This window comes from Grammomys surdaster, unplaced genomic scaffold (assembly GCF_004785775.1).
Source record: "Grammomys surdaster isolate TR1022 unplaced genomic scaffold, NIH_TR_1.0 334, whole genome shotgun sequence".
Classification (NCBI taxonomy): Eukaryota; Metazoa; Chordata; class Mammalia; order Rodentia; family Muridae; genus Grammomys; species Grammomys surdaster.
Window position 1 is genome coordinate 2,742,568 of NW_021604753.1, and position 27,053 is coordinate 2,769,620.

Genomic DNA, 27,053 nt, shown 5'->3' on the forward strand with positions numbered 1-27,053 from the left:
GCTTCTTTCAAAATATCACTGTCCTTGACTGCAAACAGCCCCAGCTGAGCCAAGAAAACACGGAAAAGGCCTCAGTAAGGGGTATAATCAGGAGATATCCTAAGGCAGTCACAGAACACCAAAGACACCCTGGTGGCCACAAAGAGCAGATGTCAGGAACTGTCCAGACAATCAGCAGGCAGACAGACCCACAGAGAACATACATACCACTAGGTGCAGAACCTTACACTTAGCCTGCAACCTCCTGTAACCTGAGGAAACAGCAGCCCTGGCTCACTGCTGCTGTGAGGTGTACAGGAGACAGAAGAATCTGGAGCACAGAAGGCATGAAAAATTAACATATGTACACACACACATTAAAGTAAACCTTAGGAACTAGAGGGATAGCTCAACATTTAACAGAGCATAACGCCCTTGCAGAGGGTCCAAGTTCAGTTCCTAATACTCACATTAGGCCACTCATGTCTACCCCTAACTCCAGCTTCAGGGGGTGCAACATCCTCTTCTGGCCTCCACAAGGAACTGTACTCATGTGTACACATATAATTTAAAAATAAACTAAATGTAAAGTAAGTATTTATCTGTTGTGAATCTCTAGAGCTGTAATGTGTGTGAGCCACATTCACCTCAGCCTATAGCAGCGACCAACAAGGTTATGGCTGACACAGGTCAGACTCTCTATGGATAGGACGCTGTAGGAAGAGCCTAAGAGAAGCCCTGTTGGCCACTGACGTTCAGAGAAAGGAAGCCATGGGCACGCGGCTGCATAGCTAGGAAAGGGGAGGGTTTCCAAAAGGTGTCCACTTTCTCCTCCATAGAAGCAGAGGAAAAACCTTGATATGATTGTACCTATGTATCCCACCTTCCTGGGTTGTAAACAAGCTCTTGGTCAGAGTGAGGGATGCAGTGATGCACACATGAGATCAGAAAAGGGAAGAATCTACCACACGGCTATCTTCAGTGCATCTAAGTCTAAACTGCTGTTGAAATTACAGAGACAGAGGTGGGCACAAGCAACTGCCCAACCAACAGTAGCTGACGATCTAGGACACACTGGGCACTGGGGACACAGCAGTGGCCAAGCACAACTGACATCAAGGAGAGGAAGGGAGTCTACAGTCAGGGAGAATACAGAGGAGGAGACAGAATGACAAAATCCAAAGGGAATGTAGAAAAAGAAAGCAAATAAGAAAGAAGGCACAGGCTGATTTGAGGCAAGCATATTGTCCACTAAGAGGTCTGTGGGTCCTGGTTACAGGCAGAGGAAATGGTGAAGACAGTGAGCAGGAAGCAGGCAGGAGTAGGTCAGATGTCCAGGTCAGGGAAAGGGTGAAAGTGGTACGGGCTGATTTCTGTTTAAAGGGCAATGTCAGAACCAACTCGAGTGGAATCACTGTGAAACTTCAGGCAGTATCAGGGGACGGCTGCTGCTAACTTTACTACTGACAATACAGTAGTATGGAAGACGATTATACAGATTTTTTCTGTTTGCTTCTGTTTTCATAGTAGTAGGAATTGAACTCAGAGCCTTAAACATTCTAAGAAAGCATTGTACCACTGGCCTCCATTTCCACCATGCTCTTTAGGTTCTTCCTAAAATCCTTACTAGTTTTCATATGTAACTGTGCTAGCAGGATGGCTCAATAGTTTAGGATACTTGTCACCAACCCTGATGACCTGAGCCAGACCCTTGGGATACACACGGTAGAAGAAAAACTGACAAGTTATCCTCTGGCATGTGTCACACATGCGTGGACCACACATGCATGCACCACCATGCATGGATATACCACATATGCACTTATGACATGTACACCTGCAAATAAGTAAGTAGAATAAAAACATTTCTAATTCAGTAAGGTTTTTTGGTACACACCTTTAATCCCAGTATTTGGCAGGCAGAGGCAGCCAAATCTCTGTGAGTTCAAGGATAATTTGGTCTACATAGTGGGTTTCAAGACAACCAGGGCTATTTAATGAAGCCATGTCTCAAAATTCATATATCAGCAATAATTTAAAGGCAATACATTTAGGCTGTCCTTTGGGTTCTTGTTATAGTTTGAATCTTCAATGTCCCCCACAAGCTCCAGTTCTGAATGTTTATTCCCAGCTGGTGGCGCTGTTTGGGGGAGGCTATGGAATCTTTAAGAGGCAGAGCCAGGATGCTGGAAGGGAACTAGGGACAAGCCTCTGAAAGTTCGAGCCCAGTTGTTCTCTGCTTCTTGGCCAGCTGCCACAGGCTTCTTCTGCACAGACAGAGCTGGTTTTCCACACCTCCCCTACCACACTGAACTACAATTCTCTAAAACCCAAAGCCTTTCTCCCTTTAAGCTCTTTGCCAGGGACTTGGTCAAAGCACTGCATGTGCAAATAACTAATTAGCAAATAACTAATGTGATTCTCTAGCTAAAACAAAAACCAAAACAGGCCAAGCCAGAGCAATGGCAAATTAGGAAAAGGGATTATGGCAGACAGGGCCACAGAGGCTGGGTAAGCTAGACCATCTGCATGTGCTCAAGACAGTCCTCAACGACAAGTCAAGCAGTTAAACTCTGGGGTTTAGAGGGTGTACCTCCTTAGAAGAGAGCTCACCTAGCATGTACAGGCCCTAGTTTCAATACCCAGCACCAGCACTCTCCGATTATTTAAAATAAAAAAGTAGCCAAGTACCTAGGTAGCCAAGAAAAGTCATCTTGGCCTAGGGTATGCTCCTCTGGAAACCAAGGTCACATGCCCATTAGCAACGAGGGAAACGGTCTGTCCTACTGCATCCTATATCCTACCTTCCCATCATCGTCTCTTATGTGTTGGGTAACTCTTCCTGTAGATAAAGGAGTCAAGACTAATTAGCCACAATTTACACAAATTAACCCAAGTCACAGGCTGCAGCCCAGCCAGTGACCCAGGAATAGCCACTTCTTCTCAGCCTGGGGCATCCTGACATGGTGACCTTAGTAATTACAAAGGAATGACTATGGCAGGAGATGTGCTCACAAGCAAAAATTCACTCATCAGCCACCATTTTGGCTATAACATCATGCCACAGGGGCTGTGCTTCTAAAGTTGTAGCACTGACTCATGTGCTAAGTAGCCCTAGGTAGCAAAGGGGTGAGGCTTCTATGGATACACGTTGGCACTAGTATAGACCTGGGCAAGATCTGGCCTCTTATTTCCAGCCCTGTACAAATAATTCATCACATCTTGATCGGTCACATTTAACACAGACAACAGATCATTTGGGGAGATAGAGCCTAATCCAAGAGCCACACAACCCAAACCAGGAATAAGCTGTTAGTTCTTCCCCTGTCCTCTGAAATGCTTCAATCCTGCTTAAAGCTAGGACTCTCCTGTGGGAGTCACCCCCCCACCCCACTTCTACTTCCGCCCTTAGACTATCTTCCTTCCATCAGTACCAGGAATGTATAGAGGGAGATTTGTGCTTAAATTAGATCAGAACATTGTTATAACTCCTTGAAGGCCTCCCTATTCTCACTGTCCACAGACCCAGATTCCACCTTGGTTTAGATATGAAAGCCCCCATAAAACTCATTGCTGAAGGCTTTGTTCTTGGTCTGGGGCTTTTCTGAATTGAGAGGATCATGAAGGCTCTGCCCTGCTCAGTTACTGACTGGTTCTCATATAGATTCGTAATTTGATGGCACTACTAGAGCATGGGATGAAAACCAGGGAATAAAGCCTGGGTAGAGAAGCCAGGTTACTGAGGACATGGCTCCAAAGATTATACCTTGTGACCAGCCTTCTGCTGTCTCTCTGCTTTTGGACTCCTTAAGGATGACTGCCTCCTCATCTCAGACCGAAAGCAATGGGGGCCATCCCCATGGACAAAACTGAAACCAGGAGCCAAGGTAGATCTCCTTCTTCCTTTTCTCCAGTGTCTGTCACAGCTGACTAACATACCCAGCTCCTCACTAGGACCTGTGGAAATGTCCCCAGGCCCCTTTCCTCACTCCAGATGCACCCTGACATTCTGTGCTATAGTCATACAAGCTCCCTGTGGCTTCAGGATAGCTTCTTCTTTTGTGCCTCTCTTCTCACGGCTGTCCTATCTGTCTGGAATGCTCCTACTGGCCTCTAGAAGAATATCCTTGCACCTAGCAGCCATCCTTGAGTGAAGACCCATGGATGACATATCACCTATTTATCAGCTGTGCTTCAAGCACCAGCCTCCTGGCCTGCAGGCCTCACTTCACTTCCGACCACGGGTGAGGATCCTTCGAACTGCTGTCCTTATTTTGTAAATATAATCCTTATTTTGTAAATGTAATGCATCAAGGATGGGCGTGGTGCTGCTGCACACTTGTAATTCCAGCATTTGGGAGGCTAAAACTGTAAGATTGTAAGAATTTCAGGTTTCAGCTCGAACTTAAAATTAAAAGATCCTTAAGTTTGAGTTTCTGTTTACACTCAAACATTAGCTGCTCCCAAGGCACATCCCTGGGGGAGCACATTCCAAAAACTCAAACACACATTCCAGGAAGAAGGGCCCAAGATAAGAGATTATCAGTGAAATGAGCCCTCATCATGGTACACATGGGTAAACAGGAGCCACTTAAGCTAACCCTCCTTGTTGTAAAGCTAAGGTGAAAATTTGAGTTACTTAGAAACCAGGCCTGGAACGGACACTGGGCCTGGGAACGGCTGTTTGAAATCCTCTATGGTTATTGTTTAAAAAGTAATTAACTGTCCTTGTGAATTGTGAGAATGGTATATAAACTGCCCTTAGCTTTAGTTTGGGGTTCTTCTTGCCTGCATGTAAGGGAACCCCAGTGCACTGGTTATTATCAATTTATCAATAAACCTCATGTTATTGCAGCAAATCCTGTCTGTGAGTGTTTCTGTTGGAGCGTGTCCCCTGGCTTTGGATTTTTAAGTCCAACAAAACCACAAAATCACATGTTCCCCTGGAGTACACAGCAACACCTTGCCTCAGCACATAATGAAACAGAGGCAAGCTCACTTGTCCAAGCTCACAAAGTGAGCAAATACTTAAGACAAAGCTGACTGAAACCCCCCCAACAGTCATTGTGGTGACATTCTTACACACAGAACTCACAGCACCATTCCCAGTACTACATCACAGCCAAGACCCTAACAAGTGAACTTTTTGCATGAGCAGTGACTATGTGCCCGGCAGAGGGTGCAGATCACTGTCCACCAAAATCCCCTTCTCTTCATTTAGACTGACATTCTCTATTCATAAACCAGTAACCCCATCAGTCAGTCTCAGGCCTCTGAGAAGGGAAGACCTGCAGAATTGCAACCTCCTCAAAAGAGATGATGTGGGTCAATGAAATGGATCACCAGGCACGTGCAACCATTACTGCTATGCAGGACCACAAGGGTGGAAGGAGAGAACTGACTCCAGGAAGATGGTCTCTGACCTCCACATGTGCTCTCACACACACACACACACACACACACACGTACACACATACATGCATGCACATACACAGGTGTGTGTACACATACAGGCATGCATACACAATACTTTTTAAATTTAACACAAAGAAGTTGAGGCTAAAAAGACGGGTCAGTGGTTAAGACCATCGGCTGCTCTTGCCATTCGGTTCCCAGCACCCACATGGTGATTTGCAACTATCTATAGCTGCATTCCAGGGCATCTGATGCTCTCTTCTGCCTTACTGGTCACCAGCCACTCACATGATGCACATATGTGCATTCAGGCAAATATACAGAAAATAAAAGTAAATATTTTCTTAAAAGAAGAAGGAGGAGGAAGTAGGAGGAGGAAGAAAAAAAGGGAGAGGAGGAAGGGGGAGGAGGAGACACATGTTTTTGCTGTGTTGAGATTTGAACCCAGAGCCTCATTCATGTTTAGCATTTATCACTGAGCTAAATCATCAGCTCTGAGACACATTTCCCACCTCTGATTCTGTCTTCCTTTGGCCTGAAGACAGATGCAATAACAGGGAATTCAGCAGCTATCCTAGACCGTGAAATGACCTGAAATGTAAGCCAGAAACAGTAGAACAACACACAAGAGAGAAATATTCAGAGGTTAACTCATTCAACAAACTCCTCGTGTGTCCCAGTGCCCACGAGGCATCCTGCCTAGAGTAGACTCATCAGTGACCAAATGAGACAAAGGTAGAAATGTACAAGATGAAAAATGGCACACAAAACAAAAAGAGCAGCATAAAAACACAGGAGGAAGCACTACTCTGTGGACTTTGAAAGACAAACAGTGAGGAAAACCAAGGGTGTAGGAGAGGTCCTTCCCAGACAACCTGCAAAAGGAAATTTCATTCAGTGCACGCAGAACATCTTGTTCCCTATCACAAGGAGCCCGAGGAGACTGGGTTCTTGGCAAAGCTTCTCCACACTGCGTACTACCACCTCTCACAGGCTAGGCAAGCACTCTTCACAGTCCTTGGTTTGCCGAGACAATGTCTCCTCTATAGCCCAGGCTGGCCTCAAATTCAGAATCCTCCTACCTCAGTCTCCTAAGCACTGGGATTACAGACATTTACCACATGCTCAGCCCTGTGTGAATTCTTTTTTAAATTACTCTTATTGTTTTATGTGCTCGCTCTCTCTCTCTCTCTCTCTCTCTCTCTCTCTCTCTCTCTCTCTGTGTGTGTGTGTGTGTGTGTGTGTGTGTGTGTGTGTGTGTGTGTATACATGCACGCATGCCTGTGCCATAGAGCACATATGGAGGTCTATATTGCTTTGGTCCACTTGCAGTATCAGGTGAACTAAAAGTTCCTAAGTTACAGACAGCAGGAAGTGCTGAACCCCTCTCTCCCAGCTGATGCTACCACAGTTCTCTGGGAACTGGAAACTTACAAGGCCCACAGGAGAGAAGAGGGCATCTCAAGCCCCAAATTATTCCTTAACCAAGGCTCTGCGTCCTACAGCAAGAAAAGAGAAACGTGGGACGAGGCCATGGCCTACGGATGGAGAGGACAGGACAGGACCTCTGAGACGTGGAAACATTAATGCCATCATCCTGAGCCACCTCAGCACACCTGCCATGTTTGCCTTTTCTCTGTCTTACCCATTTCTGCAGACTTGTAGTTTAAAACTGACTCATTTCTACTAGTCTCCAAAACATATTATTTCCAACAGTCAGAGGACATCTTGAGGGGGTCATTTCTCTCCTTCTACCATCTGTGTCCCAAGGATCAAACTCAGGTCATCAGGCTTAGCCATAAGCATTTTACCTGGTGGACCATCTAGCGCCTCCCCCCCCAACACACACACACCTTGTCATTCCCAAAGGGGTTCATTGGGATTTTTAAAGTCAGGCAGGCAATTTTCTGGAACCTCCAAGTTGATTTTGGCCTTGGAGCTGAACATTCAGTGAGGTTAAGTTTGCATCTTCTAAAGAAAAAGCATCTGAAGAAAGGTCCATCTGCATCAAAGAAAGCAGACTGCATCTTTTGAGGGTTGCTAGCAGTAGAGCAAGTCTAGTATGTCTGAGCCTTGGCTCCACTTCATGCAAACCCATGAATACGATCTTTGCAGCACACAAAGTCTGCAAAATTCCAGAGCCACTAGACCTGACAGTTGTCTCTCTTTAAACCACATGGCTGCTGTGGCCAAAAATATCTCCCTCTGCCAAGCTTCCTGTTGCTCACTCTTTGGCTCCAAAATAACAAGAATCTGCTTGGCAGTGATGTCATACTGCCACTGTCACTGCCTGCAGGGCACTCACATGCTGACTATATTTAAGACCCAGGCTTCATGTCAGTGACACGGAAATTGCCACCTTGTGAGCTGAACTGTACTGGAAAGATTTGAAAAATTCTTTCTGTGAATAAGCAGGTTGCATATGTTGCCTTCTCTCAGGGCAGAGGAAGAGCCCCGTGGTCAACAGCAAGGCGCTCCAGCCCCTCGCTCTCGCTGTTTCCGTAGCAGTGACATCTCTCCCAGTGGGTCACCTGTTTAGGGCTCTCTGTTATCCCTCCACACTGCTCTGTAAATTTAATTCTGTCCTCTACATCTCCCTGTACACTTTGGTGACGGTACACCCCCCCCCCCACTCCTGCAACAGCTGCAGGCTTCTCTATCTCGATGAGCTGCCTGGATGGTGGTGCGGCTTTTGTGGGGAACACCCGTGCTGGGTACTAACAGGTACGTACGTGAGCACATGTTTCCAAAGGCAGACACTCACACAAATACAACTTCCTGCTCATTCCCCTCGAATTCCAGTTCCTCAACAAAGTCTGAATCTAAGAAAACAATTTAAAATCAGCAAACAAACCAGCATCCCATGACTTTCTCCACTGCCTGAGATTGCTTGAGAGCATTCCTGCCCTCTTCCCACAACATCCTGCCCCATCGCTTCGCAAGAAGTACCTGGAAAGCCCACACTGACCCGCAGCTACTAGAGAGCCTCACTGCTCCTTTTGTTTGAGAGGAAACTTGCACGTTTTCAGGTCAAGAGGCAATGTTCCAGTGTTTGGCTTCTCCACCTTCCTTTCTCAGAGGGAATCTAACCAAACTCCACTTTCTAAGACACAGAAGCAGGAGTCAAGCAGAGGTGAACCAGGCAGGATCAGCATAGCCACAGTGAGTGTGTCCTACTTAGTGAGCTAAGAAAGGTAGATAGCTTGTTCCACTACAACCATCATGCCCTGACTATGGGATCTCACTCCTGAGATTACAGAAAAGAAACAGAGGGACGACTAACACAAGGATCTTAGTTACAGCAGTCACCTACCATCTCATAAAAGTGGATGTAGACTCAGCACTCACCTGGCTGGAAAGTCCTGCAAAGACTGTGACATCACACAATAGCTTTAGCAATCACAGTGAACTAGGTCCACTCACAGCCTGCTCTGAGTGTGCTTACAATAAACTCTACTACAAAGAGACTGTATTAATTTGCTTTGCACTGCTGCAACACAGCGCTGAGGTGGCACAGCGCTGAGGTGACACAGCACTGAGGACACAGAGCTAAGGTGACACAGCACTGAGGTGTCACAGCACTGAGGACACAGCACTGAGGTGACACAGCACTGAAGTGACACAGCGTTGAGGTGACACAACAGTGCTGAGGTGACAGAGCATTGAGGTTACACAGCACTAAGGGGACACAGCAATAAGGTAACACAGCACTGAGGTGACATAGCACTGAGGTGGCACAGCACTAAGTGGACACAGCGCTAAGGGGACACAGCACTGAGGGGACACAACGCTGAGGTGACATAGCACTGAGGTGGCACAGCACTAAGGAGACCCAGAACTAAGGGGACACAGCACTGAAATGATACAGCACTGAGGTGACACAGCACTAAGGGGACACAGCACTGAGGTGGTACAGTGCTGAGGGGACAAGCACTGAGGTGGCACAGTGCTGAGGGGACACAGCACTGACATGGCACAGTGCTAGGGGACACAGCACTGAGGTGACACAGCACTCAGGTGGCACAGCACTGAGGTGGCACAGCACCAGGGGGACACAGCACTAAAATGACGGCACTGAGGTGACACAGTGCTAGGGGACACAGCAAGTGCTTTCAATCATTCAACTATTACATCTTGTATTTTTGTTTTGTTGTTTTGAGAAAGGATCTTACCACACAGCCCAGGTTCCATTAAACGTACTATATAGCCCAGGCTGGCCTAGAATTTGCAATCTTCCTGCCTGAGCCTCCTGTTGCTAGGATTACAGATGTGCATTGCCTGGTTAGGAAATCATATGTTAAAGAAAGCAAGTCAATAGGTCAGGGGTAGCTTCCTGCCACCAGTGTCAGGAGAGATGGAGCTGGGAGGGAGTCTCTACAAAGCTCCCTTAACCTCTTCAGGGACAGCTCCCTCAGTGAGGCAGGGACCTCCCAGCAGGCCCCTCCAGGGTCCCACATCATCTCCCAACACTACCATGCTGAGGACCCTGTTTCCTATGTATGACCCCTCGAGGGAAAACTCCATCCAAACTGTAGCACAAATAATGAGCCTTCAGAAATGCTCAGACCTTCTACCACAGCAACTGTACTCTAGGAATCAAGCTGAACGAAAGACTTTTGAAAAAAAATTAATAAAGGAACAGTTTTATGAAAACCAGTATGCATGTGATACACTCTAAGAACTTAGAAGGAAGTAAAGTAACATTGTGATAAACAAGGGTGTGTCCAGACACAGTGCCCCCTGTGCACAGTAATGGGTGTTGATTCTGAGAAACAAGGTTGACTTCCTTCAAAGCTGCTGGAACAGATTCTGTAAAGTGAGTGTGTACCTAAAGGCAACAGACAGTGTGTGAATGTGTGTGTGTGTGTGTGTGTGTGAAGATGTGTGTGCCATGGAGCATGTGCAGAGGTCAGAGGACAATGATCAGGTCACCTGGCTCAACACAGAGCTCCTTTACCCACTGAGCCATCTTGCCAGCCCCCTCTAAATAAAAACTAAAGCACTAGCAAAGACTGTACCCAAGTGGGTATCTTCAAGAAATCTTCTGTCCTCACATGTAAGGACTAATAGTCACACTTGCCTTCGTATACTGGGGGAACAGAAGGGGGGCTACTTAAACATAGACTGAAATCTGCATAGAAACAGAAGAAAATATAAAACACGTGACACAGAAATTGCAACACACAACTAAAGGGGGTAAAACTAAGCTTAGAAATGGACTTAATGGGCTAAGATTGATATAGTGGTTGTGTTGAGCCCAGGAGATTTGGGATTCCTCCCATTTGGGTTGTTCCACAGCTTCTACAATTGCAAGGTAATTTTCTAAAGCACAGAAGAAAAAAAAAAAACCTTCTCAAGAAGTGTCAACTAGCCAGAGATGGCAGAATTCTGCTCTAGCTGAGCCTGATAGCACATACCTATCATCCTAGCACTGGCAAAGCTGAGGCAGGAGGATCAGAATCAAAGACCAGTCAGTCTAGGCCATATAGTAAGAACCTGCCTTCAAAAGAATCCCACCACAAAATATACATGTGGACTTTTAACCTGTGAACATGCAATTCAGTATTAACAGAGCAAAGCATGAGCAGGCATAGGCTGAAGTTCACATACAGATCAGTAAACAAACAAAAAGCCATCCCTCGAGTTGTTTATAGCTTACTTGAAAATAAAATCTTAAGCAAAAATAAAAAATGCCAACACTCTCAAAAGAAACTAACAATAACAAATTGGGTCTCCATTTGGTTCTGAAATAAAAATACCAAATACCTTCACCTTCCTGGAACAGGGACCAGTGAATGTTCCCTGGAGGTTACCAGCAGCCTCAGTATCCCCTGGAGAACCTCAGAAGTGCCCACTATCAGCTCAGTCTGCTGCAGCAGAATGGGAACAATTCCATCACCAGGTACCTGGCAGTACATTAAATTAACATCTGGGCACCAGTTGTCAATCTTGGCTACAGGCTGGAATTACCTGCACAGTCTGGGTTTCGACTCTAGAGAATCTGACTTAATTGGTCTGGAAGGTGGCCTGAACTTAATCGCTCCATAAGCTTCCTCTGGTGACTGAAATGTGCAGCCCGGGCTAAGCAGTGTGTTTAGCTCTTCAACCTAGGAAATTCTTCATTAGAACGTTAGCTATGTTTGAGCAACACCAAGCCAGATGAACTCCAAAAAATGACTGTAGCCTTGAGGTGAAGAATAAATGACTTGCATGGTGTCATTCTGGCTAAGGCACCTGCAGGGGCCTCTGGCTGGCACATATCAGGATTAGCTCTTGCAAAAAATCTACAGGGGTGAGACTGTTTTACCCTGGCTTTCCAGAGGAAAAGCAATAGGCACAAAGCGGCCATCTGTGATCCCACATCCACCAGGAAGAGAGGCTCCAGTGTGGATAAGTATTTCTTTCCTTAAATGTGTGCCTGAGTCGCCTCCCTCTAACCTAGCCTCAGACAGAGCTGACAATGTCAGCACACACTTATAATCCTAATACCTTCAAGGCTGAGGCAATGGGACTCTTGAGTTCAAGGCCAGCCTAGGCTATACACTAAGTTCAAGAACATCAAAAACAGCCTGGGCTATCTACCAAGATGTGCCAGGCATTATGTCAGGGGCAAGAGAGCCCAGGTGTGCACATGAGCATGCCCCTCCCTCAGGAACCCTCTGGCCTAAATTTGAGCCCTTGGCGGCAGTAAGCTGAGATTTTCCACAATGATGTCTATGTGGCTACCAGCCAACAGGAACAATAAACAAGAAGGTACACACTGACCAAGCAGGGCTGGAACACCCAAGGAAGCTGACCTCAAAATGGAGGCCAGCGTCAAAGGCTTCAAGATGCTCTGGACAAAGAAACAACTGCAAGTCCCAAGTCAGCCCCAGAATCTAGAACTATCAACAGCCAAGGCACCAACGAGAAGAAGGGAGCTTCAATAGGATTAACTATGTAGGGCCTAGAGCTGTGCCAGATGCCAGAAGAGACAGCACCATTACACCCAAATGTAAAAGCCCCACAGGCTCACAGGGTAGAATATTTACTCCCAAGCTGGGGTGCATGGTGCTGTGTAACATTGGGGAGGCAGAGCCCAGCTATCAAATGGGTGAAGGAGAAAGTCTGAGCTCAGCCCCTTCTGCTACTGAGATGTGAGGAGTCCTGCCACCATGCCTTCCCCCTGTGATGAGCTGTGAGACTGAGCACAATGAACCTTTCCTCCCTCATGGTGTTCACAGGGTTACAGCAATGACAAAATCACCAAAGAGGAGCCGTAAGTCATACCACTCAGCAATGCCAAGCCAGGCTCATTGCCTGCTACAGTCACCTGGTAAGTCTATGGGTCATGGCCGCCTACTCCTCCAAGGACAAAGTGTAGCAGTGAGGAGGACACTTTCCTCTTCCCCTTGGGACCTACACAAGGCTGCTGCTACCAGATGCCACGTATGCCTCTGTATGGAAAGTCTTTGGGAGAACCACACCCGAATTTAAAAAGGTGAAGGTCATGGAGAGATTTGCTGATATCACCAGAGTGCATAGGCCCAACAACAGCACCTGAAGAAAGTGACTCCCTCTTAAGTCTCCCTGCTATAGCAACAACCGCTCGGGTTCTGTCTGCCGAAGTATGCTGACATCACTTGGGAACAAATCTGAAAACTTATGGGAGGTGACAGACTCTGGAGCAGAGTCCCCACACTGAATGCTTCCCTAGTTAAGGATGCAGCAGGGTGAGGGGCCCTGCCTACATGAGGAGGGCAGGTTGATGCTGTGTACCACTCCATAAAACTCCCGGGATAGGGGAGGAGCTAGAGGTGGAAGCAGGCTGGGTAAGCCAGCACACTGCTAACCTCCTTACTCCTCAGTGCACCAGAAGTGCACAGGAGAGAAGTACTGATAACAGGTTGGCAGCTCCCATGGAGAAGGCAGGAAGTAGCTCTCCAAATGATGCTTTACAAACAATCCACTGTGTTTGTCTTCCGGACCGCTTGTCCACACCCTTGAGCTAACTATCAAGAGGATGACAGATATACTTAAGCCCAGAAAAAAACACAATCCACTGTTTGCCCATTACATACAAACACTAACATGGTAATAACAAGAGAAAGCCAACTACAGTCTAGATAAAGCAGCAAAGAACACCAAGTGAAAAGTGGCTCAGAAAGGCTAGATTCAGCAGCTCAGGTGGTATCCTCAGGAAGACCTGCACCCCTCTTTCTGCTATGCACTGATACTCTGGGTTAGAATCTTTCCTCAAAGAAACAAAGATCCACCAAACTCCCAGCTTCCCTCCTGTCCAGTCAGGAATGCTGAACCTTGCTCTTAGCACATCAACCTAGCCGAACACCCTTCCTAGACCCTATCATGGTGGCCAAGGAATAAAGCGGCAGAGTGAAGCTAGCATGGATAGCCTGGTAGGAGGAAGAGCCACTGGAGGAGTGTGAGGGTCTAACTGGCTGTGTCATGGATGCCGAGATAGCTGATTAAATCTCAATTCTGGGGGTTTGAGATGTTTCCTGGAGAGTCAGCATCTAAATTAGTGGACCAGGCTGGGACCTTATCAGGACAACCAGGTGTCATCCTTGCACTGAGGATTCCAAACAAAACAAAAGAACCAGGGAAGGTCAATTTTCTCTCTGCCTGACTGCTGGAGCCAGGGGTGGTCCTCTCCTGCCCTGGGGCTCCTAGCTGTCACCCTGGACCCAAGCCTTCATAACACATCACTGGATTTCCCAGGCTCCCACTTGCAGACCAAGTTAGGTAACTCCCTGGCACTCAAGTCATGTGAAATCAATACCTCAGGACCTCATGGAAAGGTACAGACATCCTGTTGGCCCTACTTCTTTGAGGGCCCTGCAGCCTCAGGAGGAGGCTGAAGCCTGGTGATGGTGATGGGTAGCCTTTGAGATGGCCTCCACTGACCCTGGTTCCTGGTGGTCATCCCCCAGTATCACTGTTTCCCATATTGGCAGGGCTGCTCTGTTTAACCACAGAACACAGCATGCTCTCCAAGGTGACAGAAACCTCGAGATCTTCATCTGGGGCATGTTCTTTCTCTATGGAAGCCACACTGAACAGCCCATAGAAGCCTTCAGATTAAGGACCCTAGGCCTCTTATTGACAGACAGACAGCCACACAGAAGACACTGGCCCCTAGTGTGAGTCAAGCCTTTGAGTACAACTCTAGCCAGCAACTCAATCTCTACCTCCTGAAAGACCCTCATCCATTCTCAGATACCTTGCTCATAGAAATCATGGAAAAATCTAAATACTTGCTGTTTCAGGAGACCAAACTGGGAGATGATTTGTCACACAAGAGACAGCTAGCTTGATGAGCAGAGGCAGAAAATGTTCCCAGAGTGACCCAATGACCTTGACCCTGTCTCTCTTACTTCCTGTGTGGGAGAGTCAATCCCTGATGCAGCAGCAGTGCCAAGAGGTAGCCATGAGGACCTTGTCAGGGGCTGGCGCAGCAGCTAAGGGTACTTATGGCTCTTCCAAATGACCCATATCAGGCCCCAGTACCCACGTAGGGACCTACAACGTATAGGAACTCAAGTTCTAGGGATCCAATGTCTTCTTCTGACCTCCACATGCACTATATATTACACTTGGTGCACAGACATACATAAAAGCAAAATATTCAGACACATAAAAATTTAAATAATTTTTTTAAAAGAGCTGATCAGGTTACAAGGACTCTGCCCTTATCCATGGCTTAGTATTAAACATGTCTGTTACAAGAGCAGATCCTCTTCATCTTTATTCCCACTCTCCGTGATGTGATCATTGTTCTGACATGCCAGAAGGCCCCTGAAGGTACAGCCCCTCAACCCTAGCCCTCCTGGCTTCTAGAACTATGAGGCAGTTATTTCTGTGGTGTTGTGCAAGACCAGAGACTGAAACACTTCCTTCAAGGGGACTTCTCATGTAAATGTAGTCGTCCCTTCTCTAACATGTCTCCCAGCTGAAATCAAGTCAATGAATTATTTAGACATATGACTTACACAGCGTTAACTACACCTGATTATAATGCTGCCCATCAAAAGTGAGTGGCAGCTGGCCCAAGAAAGCTCTGCACAAGTTACGCACTCTTGGTCTTTGTTGAACGATAGAAGATGCTGAAAGTCATTAATTTTGAGCAAAGGAATAAGCAAATGCTGAATCTGCTCAGTGTGTGTCTGTTTCAGCACCATGCATCCAAGGCTGGTAAAACACACGCACATGCTCATGGACTCTTACTGGGTGCTCAGAATGGACGGTGTTCTTCTGAGCTTGATGCAGCCTAGCATGCACATGGACTCTTACTAGGTACTTAGAACAGACAGTGCTCTTCTAAGCCTGATGCGGCCTAGCTTTTTATCCTTTCAACTTGTGGTTATTAGAATGCACCTTGGATTAGACAAGGTCTCAGTAATCTAATTAATAAAAATGATGGTAGTTATGTATTACCTTCATACAAAGTGTATTTACTGAACCAGCAAAAGCAGTCTCTCGAGGCCTCTCTATCCATGTGATGACCCATCCCAGTTTTCTTTTCCCCATTTGACAAATAAAGGAATTTAAAGAGGTTAGGAACTCACCTAAGGTCTCGTTACTAGCTAGGAACAAAACTACACTCTGACCCCTAAGTACCATGTACCTGTACCCTAAACCACTAAGCCACCTGCATCACAGACCCTGCCACCTGAGCTGGAGAGTGGGATCAGGGGTTAGAAGAGGGAAGCCCAGCACACACATGAGCCTCAGCCTATGACAGCCACTGCCCCAGTGTGACTGTGCTGCACAGCCTTTCTAGCTCCTCCCTCCCCCACCACTGCCAAGCAACTACTGCCTGAGCAGGTCCACTTGCCCATCAACATGGCTGGCTGCTCAGGGAGATTTCTCCACTTTCTCTTTTTGAAGAATTTGTCTGTTTTACAGATGTCCTTCCACCTGCAAACTGCCAACTTCTAAGTACCTTAAACAGTTCTTGTATAACTGGGAAGGCTTCACAGTATAAAACTGCGGCCTCTCTATCCCATGTGTAGGATAAATTTTTCTCTAGGATTACCACAGCTATTAAAAAAGCACTCAATACTTCCGGTTTGGGCCCGAGCATAGAGTAGGTCGCAGGCGGCAGCTCCGTACCCAACCCCAGAAAACCGAGAGAAACAGGGACTCCCAGGAGCTTGAACTCACGCAGCATCCCAGGTAAAAATGAATCACCCGTGATGCCTGCTATTAGAAGTTCTAATCCAGATGGGCCAGAAGCCAGGATCCTCGCCCTTACCCTCACCCCCTACCTTTTCCCACCTGCACAAGGTTCCCTGAAGCTTGGCAACTGCAAGATCCTGCTTGGCAACTGCAGATAGACTCAAAGCAGTGTACCATATCATCTGAAGAATAGCAGGGATACCATAACTCAAGCAGTGTACCATATCTTCTGAAGAATAGCAGGTTGCAGTCCTCCTCGCCCCCACGAATAACTAGGACCTGCCGGTCGGGTCAAGTGCACCCAGACATGGGGCTCGAGGCATGGACCCCTCTGGACGGACCCTCATTGAGAGGATGTGCGCACGACATCAAGATTGAGTGAGACAGAGATCGTTGCCGGCGACCTGCCATCCACGGAACCAGGTTGATGCTGCCATCAAGAAGACGGTTGAAGTTCATTACCATCAGCCAAAAATTGAAGAGGATCCAGAAGTGACTCCGCAGGAGACTGACACAGCTGCCAGCTCCCCTGCCTCCCCCTACGGTCGACCGCTAGACTTCCACACCCTCCAGAAGGGTTCCTGGTATGCCTGGCTTTGTCCTCGCTTCTCTCGCTAGAGAGCTTGGCCTCTTGATCACCACAACAAAAATTGGCTTTTTCCTAAACCAAGGCCGCCCTTGATATGGCCGCTAACATTGGGGAGCCTTCCTTTATGACAATATTACACCCCAAACTGACAAATGGTTGGTAACTTGAACATTCACAAAGGGACTTAGGATGGCTGTGAGTTAGCCCAATGACGGGATTATTGTAGGTCCACTTCCCAGGGGCCCACCCAATGCAGCCGAAAAGGAGTGCGTGGTGCTGGGAGTGGGTGCAGCCTACATGGCCTAAGACAGGGCTCTCACCCTCCTTTCACCCACATCGGAGTCCCTTGACGTTGCCCATCATCGACAGCCTAAAGCCTTCGACCATCGATGTGACTCGTCTCACATCAGTGTTTTGGGGTTGTGAACTTGTCTAAGACCCCCCATAATTAGACATCCAAATTCAAAATTCACATAGTTGGGATTGATCATAAGATGCCTTCTCTAACTAAACAGAGAAGGGGGAGATGCCAGAAGCCAGGACCCTCGCCCTTACCCTCACCCCCTACCTTTCCCCACCTGCACAATGTCCTCTGAAGCTTGGCAACTGCAAGATCCTGCTTAGCAACTGCAGATAGACTCAAAGCAGTGTACCATATCATCTTAAGAATAGCAGGGAGACCATAACTCAAGCAGTGTACCATATCTTCTTTAGAACAGCAGGTAGATCATAATTCAAGGCAGAGTACCTTATAGACCATGACATGTTTCAAGGCACAGGCCAAGAAGATTTTGTACTTTTCCACCACCTTGCCCTTCTTACCCCCTCCCCTTGTAAAACATGCTATAAAAAAGCATTAAAAAAAAAAAAAGCACTCAATATAAAACATGCACAAGCAGTTTGTCAAGCATCTCAAGAATCCAATAGCCTTCCTCCTCTATCCACATCAGTGGATAAGACCATCCTCTTCCACACAGGTGAGGAAGCACATGCAGGCAGAAGCTAACCAAGTCACCAGAAACACAATTTCCAGGAATGGAGCCAGGGCTCATGACTAAGCTGACTCCTAACACAAGCCAACAAAATAAAGGGACTATGGCCTTACCCTGTTACTGATGTTCAAAGCCAGTGTCTCTGAAGACTTAAGTCATTAGAGCCAGTGTACAATGCAGAGCTCCAGTGAGGTCAGATGAGATGGAAGACCAATGAGGGAATACACAATAGGAACTAGTTACTCTACTTCTGACTGCCTCTGACCTGGCTTTGATGCCCTAGAGCAGTGCTTCTCAGCCTTCCTAATGCTGTGACCCTTTGTTACAGTTCCTCATGAGGTGGTAAGCCCTCCCCCCCACACACACCATTAAATTATTTTTGTTGCTACTTCATAACAGCAATCTTACCACTGCTATGAGTCATAATGTAAACAGCTGTGTTTTCTGATGGTCTTAGTCGACCCCTGTGAAAAGGTAGTTAGAATGTCCCACCCAAGGGGTCACGGGCCACAGGTTGAGAACCACTTCCCAGAGACACCATGTTAGGATGCAAAGAGAAGTTCAAGGATTGGAACGTAGAAAGGAGGTCACAGGGCTGTGCTCAATTACAGGCGCATGAGAAACACTCAGACCACACCACCTGACACAGCCTCTGGACACACCCCTGCCCCAGCTTTACTCAAAAGCAGTTTCAAAGAAACACTAATGTTAGTGTTTGAGTATGAAATGTCCCCCACAGGATCGTGTGTTTAGTACTTGGCCCCCAGGTGTGAGAGCTGTGGAAAGGTTATGGAACCTTTAGAATATAGTCTAGGAAGCAGAAGTGGGTCTCGAAGATGGTACCTACTTCTGGTACCAATGTGAGCCCTCTGCTTCCTGCCTGCTGCAGTGATGTCAGCAGCCACATTACCACTTCCTGTCTGATGTAGTGATGTCCTTCCCTAAGTGGCATCTGTAGGATGTTTTGTCACAGTAGTGAGACAAGTCGCTAACACAGCCTAGAAGCTGCTCACATCACCTAAAATGGGAAAAACTGGAAACAGTCCAAATGCTAACCTGACCAATTAGTGTGGTCAATTTAATGTGCTACATGAATTCAATGAAATACCACACACAGGTCTACAAAATTGGTTAAGCTCAAACTGCCTTACAGTGAGAGGTGGCGGGGAGGTGAGATGAGAAACGGTGAGGTGTCAGTGGCACATGCAGGGGTAAAGTGTGTCCACAGGAGAATGCACTCAGGAAAAAGAATGGGTGCTTCCATAGGAGGCAGAATTTTAATTCATCATGTTTTATTTAATAAGATATAAATGACATCACAGAAAAAATAATTAGTGCCTCTTAAAAATAAGGTTAATGATATTTGTAGTTAGAGAAATGTTCTTGAAAAATACCCCACCAGCCTAATTTTTCTCCTGTGATATTATAAGACCTAAAACCTTGCTCCGACAAGTACAGCTGGGAGCAGCACCATTTACCACAATGCTGTGGGGCACATACAGCTCAGCACCTGAGAAGGACACAGCCTGTACATGCCTGCACTTTGACCAGGAAAACCAGGACCACTTCCAGCAAACACACCAAGTGGGAACACAGCGGCAGAGACACTAGGTTATGCACTGGGGAGTATCACAGAAGACAAAACCTAACCAATCCTGATATAGTCAGACTAGAATGCATCAGGAGCTACTAGAAAGAGGAAGGCAACCCTGGGCATACCCATATAGAACCTGTCTGGGATGCAGTATGAGTCCTGTACAGAAGAGGGGAGGAATACTCATATGTGCATATACCTGCCCCGTGCACACAGAGAATCCTGGGACTGACTATGGTTAAGACAGCAGGGAGCAAACTGAGCAGCAGGAAAAGGAGAATGCCCATCAGTCAACCTCCTGACTCTGACACACATGATGTATATCCCTCACTCACACAAGTGCATTGGGTGGAAATGCACAAATGTAGCTTCCTATGGTACTCCCTTTCTGTCTTGTTAGAAGCATGAGTGAGCTGTGGTAGAACATGCCTGTAATCCCTGCACTTGGAGACCAAGGCAGGGGGATGTCAAGAATGAGGCCTGCCTGGGCTCCATACATAGCAAGACCTTTTCTCAAAGACAAATGGGAAAGGTGTGTATGGAACAGGCTCACATGCTTGCCTCCCCACCCTGCCCCATCTACCTGGCCAGCGCCTGGACCTTTGTGGCATGGCGCTCCTGTTGCTCTGTCACCTTCTTCCGCAGGGCATCCACCTCTTGCCGAAGTGCCGCTGAGTGTTCCATCTCACCGTCAAGGAGATTCCGCAGTGACCTGCAAAAGAGGGCTCCGCAGTTCAGAGGCTGGGCATCCAGTTCACCTGTATAACAGTTCTGACCCAGATCAAGCCTCATCACTGCCCACAGGCTCTGTACAACCTCAATGCACCTTGCCTAAGCTGATTAGCAGACAGCAAACAAAAGCCAAGAGCCTGAGCCCTAGGCAAGCACCTGTGGTCAGACTCTGGGTCCCTGTTCCTAGGATAGTTGAGATCAAGGGAAAAAAGGAGCAGCAAATGCCAGAGAAGTGCTTTCAAAGACACTCCAGTCAAAGATGTAACATGTTAAACAGAAGCTCTGACACAGCCTCAGTGGGTAAGAGATCTTACAAATGAAGGGTTTCATAACAGGCCAAATGAATACTCTGCAGCAGAAAAGCACAGAACACTTGTTTGGTGCAATGACACTTGTTTTGTTCTATGACAGACGTCTCTTCCTGCTTCCACTGCTGCCCATAGAATACACCAGGACCCACGGTCCATTGCCTCCACCACGAAATCTAATGTGTATGGCATCCTATGGAGTACATGTTAGCATAACATTATCTTATATTTGTATACTTTTTAGCTTTTGCAGCATGGTCATTTGCATATACCCCAAAAAGTGACCAAAGGTTAGCAGCTGTAGGAAAGCTCACAAGTTACCACCCTGAGGTAAATCAATTATGGTTCTGCTTTACTACACCTAAGTGACTATTTCTAGAAAACCAACCGTGGTGTGTATATAGGCCACATCAGAGGATGTCTGCTGTGAACAACAGGATGTATCAGATACACCAAGCTCCACAGCGCCCCATTGCCACCGAGCTCTCCAAGAGCTTGGAGAAGAATCTCCTCCTGAAGCATGCCACCCTCTGACAGAAACACCATGGGGGATTCTGTCTGGGAAGAAGAAATCAACATAGAGTTGCTGTCATCCTTCCCAAGGGAAGATAAATTCATGGCTTCTTCCAAGAGAATTGCTCCAGCTGGTGCAAGGAAACGAACCTTGCAGTGGCAAGAAGTCTTCTGATGAGAGTTTGGGTTAGGTGGAAACGTCACCATCTACACCCCTCCTAATTAAAGCCTCTTCTGTTTTAGAAATCATGCTTCTTTATATGTCTCCATGAAGGACCACAAGCACCTTGTCAGCTAGAGCTGAAATAAGGTCTCAGAGAGAACTGTGGCTCCTGTCACCAGGAAGGCATAGTAGGGTGACCTGAACACACAAGTGGCCCCTCCGCCCACCTCCCTGAGTCAGGCAGCCTACTGGTGCCCACAGGATTCTGTGAATAACCTTGGGCAAGCCTGCCACTGGCCACTGTAGCCTCAGCACAGACTCTGGAGGGGAAAATGATCAACTTCAGACATTCTCATGGTGGCAACTAGTAGTTATCTGGAATGGATTTCAATAGGGAAAGAAGAAAAAAAAAATAAGAAAACACTTTGCCTCTTGGAGTGGACCACTGGGTTTTGGCCAAATTAAAAAAAATCTAAATGTCATGTTGCCCCAAGTATCCCTAATTTGAGTGGGACTGGAACACAGAATATAAACCCTCATTAGAGGTCACTTCAAGGATGTTTTATGGGAGGGGAGATGGACAGAAGTGGTGTGGCATATGTTCTTGAGATTATAAAGCTATTCTAAGACTGACCATGGTAATGGCTGCATAAATCTGAGAATAGACGAAAAACCACTGGGGTGTGTGTGTGTGTGTGTGTGTGTGTGTGTGTGATCATAATCAGTCAGGGCTGTCACTAGAGGCTCCTCTTCCACATCCTTCTTGTTGGAAGGTAGCACTACTGTTTCTGGCTGTTCATCCCTTGCTTATATGCAAGCCACAGCAAGTCTACTGAAATGCTCCATTCCAGAAAAGTAAGAAATCTATTAAGATCCCAACATCCAGGTCATACAACTCACAACTACCTGTGAATCTTGCTTCATGGCATCCAGTCCCCTCTTCTGGTATACACACAAACACACACACACAGAGGAATTTAAAGTAATAGTAAGGTAAGAAGTTATCAGTCACAGCTATGGCAGCAAGGCACCACTGTCTCCATCCATTCTCTCCACCAATGGGGACAGAATGTCTGGTAAAGTGACAGCCGTGATATCACAGTACCCGTTCTCTTCTTCCAATTCATCCTTTCTGTTCATCATGGCCACAATGGCTTGGCGCAGTTCATCTGAAGGAAGAAAGCAAAGGCAACATTTATGAGATGGTCCCTGCTAAGCTGTCCCCTTGAAGCTTGTCCACAGTACATGTCATTACATATGGCTTGTCTAGGTAAACTCCCTGTTTCCTAGAAGAGTTCTTTTACACCCTCAGCGACCTAATGGGCTCAACTGTCACCATCATCCACCACACAAACAGAAAGACAATGTAAGATGAGAACTAATATTATGTTGGGAGGAAGAGTGAGTTCCTTGGGAACACACTCAGCTTGCAATTTCTGAGTGCTTTCCCAAGTCTTTGTTCCTGGACAACATCTATTGTGAACAGTGATTTATTGCCTCTTACAGGTGTTCATCAGCCCAGACAGCAGATCGGGCAGTACTGAACTCCATGCTTGCATAAGACAGTCCATCAATGTTAGTAAACATCTGGCTCTCTATGCTGCCTTCTGAAGTTAGCATTCAGCAGACATAGGATAATATTCAATACACAGTGTACACTGCACATAGATTGGAGAAAGCCGCTCTTCTGACCTTTTCCACACAAAAAGGCATTCAAGGATAGGGAATGGCAATATGCACCCACATGTCCTACCTCTATCCAGCTTACCCACTGGTGCTATGCTCATGCTGAAGGCATGGCAAGATCCTAGCTGCATCTCAAGAGCTGCAGATGTCAACAGTGTTCCATCTGTTTCCTTGATTCCCCCTCATGGGGCTGCTAGGAAGCACAGGGCCCAAATCACACAGCTAATAGTAGTCTCTGACTATGTCCAAGAATATGCACCATGTCCAGAACCAACTACATGAGGTCACAACAGGGGTGCTCAAAGGCTTGGCAGCCAGCTTCATGTTTTAGGACAAGAAGCACTGATAATCCTACCACATGTCCTCAATTTAAAAATGTTTCACAATATAAAAAGTAGCTAGAAAGTGTCTTTCCATAGAAATAAGAATTAGAGATAACAGGAAGGGGGTGAGGCTGAGGACGAGAGGAAGGATCTGTAGCCTTGTCAGGCATCTCTGAGAAACAGAAAGGAGATTTAGGATGAGGCCTAGGGCAGTGAACTGGCAGGATTGAACCACTGAACACCAGTCACACTCTGCCTGGAAACACGATGGCCTGGGGCTCATACGTTCATTCCCTCACCCATCTACCAAGAGCATACGAGGTTCATGGACCTTCCCAAGTGAAGATCCAGGCTCTCACCTGGTCTAGGGAAGAAGAGGCCTTCCAAGGAAGGCTTCTAAGGAGAGGAACAATGACTATCACAAGCCCATGTGAAGCCAATTCAGTGAGGTTTCACTTCTGATCTGGCCCTGGTCCCAGCCTCACTCAAGAGTTGGGCTCTGTGAGGCCTTCCTTCATACAGCAGGGAGCAGCGCCCTGCTCACCTCCCAGAAGCGAGTGAGACAGGAGTGCCTCTCACAGGCTGCAGCAGGAAACACAGAATGAAGTCAAACTGCTTCTAACACTTAGAGTGTCACTCTAACTAATAAATCTATAGAGGAAAACAAAGCAAGTAATTTATCCCTATGTCGTTGTGGTCATGAAGGAAAATAGAATTAATCAGAATCACTCTTCTATCAACAGCAGGCAGGATAAAGCATTCTGGGCTCAGTCTTCAGGCAAGCCAGGTTAGTGCTGTGGGCACTGTGGACACAGGCTTGGCTACTCCTCCACTTTCCCACTGGAAGTCTTGGCTAGGCCTGAACCACACATGAGCAAAGAGAAGGGAGGTTCACTGTCACCATCTGGGGCTGGAAGACACAGAGTCTCCTAATTCAAGATCCTACACTGCTTGCCAGCAGCCCTGTCTACTCTCTTCTCTGCAGCAACAAAGCTGGCTGACATTCATGAACTGCTTGTGAGGTACCTGAGGAAGGACCAGAGTGTAACAGATGACAGGGGTCACTTCCAGCACCAGTGTACATAGCACAGAGTGGCCTGGAGTAGTTAGGTCAGGTGTTGTCACACTGACAAGCCCTTGGTTCCTCCATGCCCTCCATGCTGCTCTGCCTCTCCCACAGGGAAAGTCCATCAACAGATCACAATCCTGAGCACCTGTGTCCAACCTCCCTTCCCAGCTCAGCCACAGTGACAGCATGCATCTGGCTCAGAGGCCTCCTAGGGGGTCTCCAGATGATCCTGACTGCACTACTGTCACACAACCTGTGATCAGACTTTCCTTGAAGACAGAAGTTATTACACACAGATGTTATCTCAGATTTCCTGGTCAGGATCTCCAACTTACATTCTACAAAAACCTGAACTCATCTGCCCAGGCCCTGGTAAGGATGTGCCTCTTTTAAGAAGCCTCCCTGACTGCCCTTGCCCTGCAGCAGCTACTGGCATGAGACTGTGAGTCACTTTGTGTGGTGGTCTGAGTAGGAATGGCCCCCATGGACTCATGTGTTTAAATGCTTGGCTCATAAGGAGTGGTACAATTGGAAGGTGTGGCCTTGTTAGAATAGGTGTGGCCCTATTAGAGGAACTATGTCACCCTGTAGGTACGCTTTGAGGTCTCATATATAAGCTCAAGCTATTTCCAGTGTGGCACACTGTCTCCTGCTGGCTGCCTTCAGATCAAGATGTAGAACTCTCAACTCCTTAAGCACCATGTCTGCCTGCATGCTGACATGCTTCCCATCATGATAATAATGGACTAAACCTCTGAAACTGTAAGCTAGCCACATTAAATGTTTTCCTTTATAGGAGTTGCTGTGGTTATGGTGTCTCTTCACAGCAATAAAACCCAAACTAAGAGAACTTGGTCTTCCCCATGTGCACACGGCATGTTGAAAATAGAATGCACATCTCAGTTCCTGGGACCCCCTTCAATGCATGTTTAACCAAGGTGTTTGGTTTGATTTCAGAAAGATGAGTGGCCATGTTTTCTCTCATATGTGGAATCTAGATTTAAGTATGTGTGTGTGTATGTGTGTGTGTGTGTGTGTGTGTGTGCGTGTAAGAGTGTGAAAGATGAGGAATGCATGCAGCATGAAGGCAGAGGGGCTGTTTCAACAGAGGAAGGATTGCAGCAGAGGGAGCTGGGGACATAGAGGGGATAATGATAGATAATTAAGCAGACGGCACAATGACACTCATTACATTGTGTGCTAACTATAAATGAATAAATAATACATACACACAGAAATCCAATGACAATAACAGCACTTTCTATGAAGCTACAATGCTCCTACCCAGCAAGCTTTGTTTCCATTCTCACAGCCTCCTGTGAGAGCAATCAACAACACAGAGCAGGAAACAGATTCTGACAGTCCCTTCAGAATACCCAGTACCTCAAATCTCTACCACCTATGATGGTTGAAATGGTCCTGGTGGGCAGATGTGAAGGGCAAGAGGAAGTTCAGATACAGATTCTAGTAGCTTCCATTCCAGAAACAGAAGAAAATCTACAGCAAGTTGCTGACAACGGACTCTGTGTCCAGCAGTCCTAAGTTCAAGCCCCACTCAGCCACATGTCACAGGCAACCTTGACAGGTTTCAGCATTTGCAAACTACCAGACAGAATCATTCTTCATTTCCCCACAGGATGGCTGGTCTCAAGCACAGGGCAGCACTCAGCTTCAGCACTTATAGGATTTAGTCTCTGCAGTCTGGTACTCCTCTCAAATCCCAGCTCCTCGCCTGACCTTCTGAGGTCACTAGGGTTTAATGATCTTCTTTGAGGACCTTAAGGATAAAGTGAGATCTTGACAAGTCTCTGTTTCATGAGACATGGTGACACACACCAGTAACCCCAGTATTTGGGAGGTAGAAACAGCAGGATCAAGAGTTCAAGACCATCCTTGGCTACATAAGACCCTCTCTCAACAACAAGAACCAGCCAAACCCAGTCACTATCTCACAGAAATACTGTAAGGATTAAAAGAGGTAATATGCAAAAAGGTGCCTAGAACACAGTGGCATTTAACAGGTACTCACTGATGGTTCTCACTGTCCCTTTCCCTTCTTCAATTCAAGGGAACAGAAGGTGGAAACACAGTGCCCGTCATTTATACTGAGCCCCTCTGTACGAGTTGTGGGGTATACTAAGCTCCTGTGATCCTCAACCTTGGATATTAAAGAGCCTGATATGGATATCTCCTCAGAGGTCTTCAAGAGTCTGACATACTCAGAGGCAGAAGCTCACAACTAGCCATTGAACTGATCATGGGGTTCTCAATGGAGGAGTTAGAGTGAAGACTGAAGGAGAGCTGAAAGGATTTGCGGCCCCATGAGGAGAGCAACAATACCAACCAACCACAGCTCCCAGGGTCTAAACCACCAGCCTGGGAGCACTTAGGGAGGGATCCAGCGCTTCAGTTGAATATGTAAGAGTGGAGGGCCCTGCTGGGCATAGGTGGAAAAAGAGAACCTTGACATGAAGGCTGGATGCCCCAGGGGGTGGGAATTTTGAGGGTGGGG

General features: G+C 46.9%; 1 protein-coding gene across 1 annotated transcript in view; it reads right to left on the reverse strand.

The window, feature by feature from the left end:
• Snx29 (sorting nexin 29) overlaps window positions 1–27,053 on the reverse strand; it is a 386,660-nt gene that overhangs the window by 260,667 nt on the left and 98,940 nt on the right. Inside the window, exons 12-13 of the mRNA XM_028778358.1 lie at window positions 22,569–22,632; window positions 20,331–20,459 (exon numbers count right to left, since the gene is read on the reverse strand). Of these exons, the coding sequence (XP_028634191.1) occupies window positions 20,331–20,459; window positions 22,569–22,632 (193 nt within the window). The remainder of the gene's footprint in view (window positions 1–20,330; window positions 20,460–22,568; window positions 22,633–27,053) is intronic.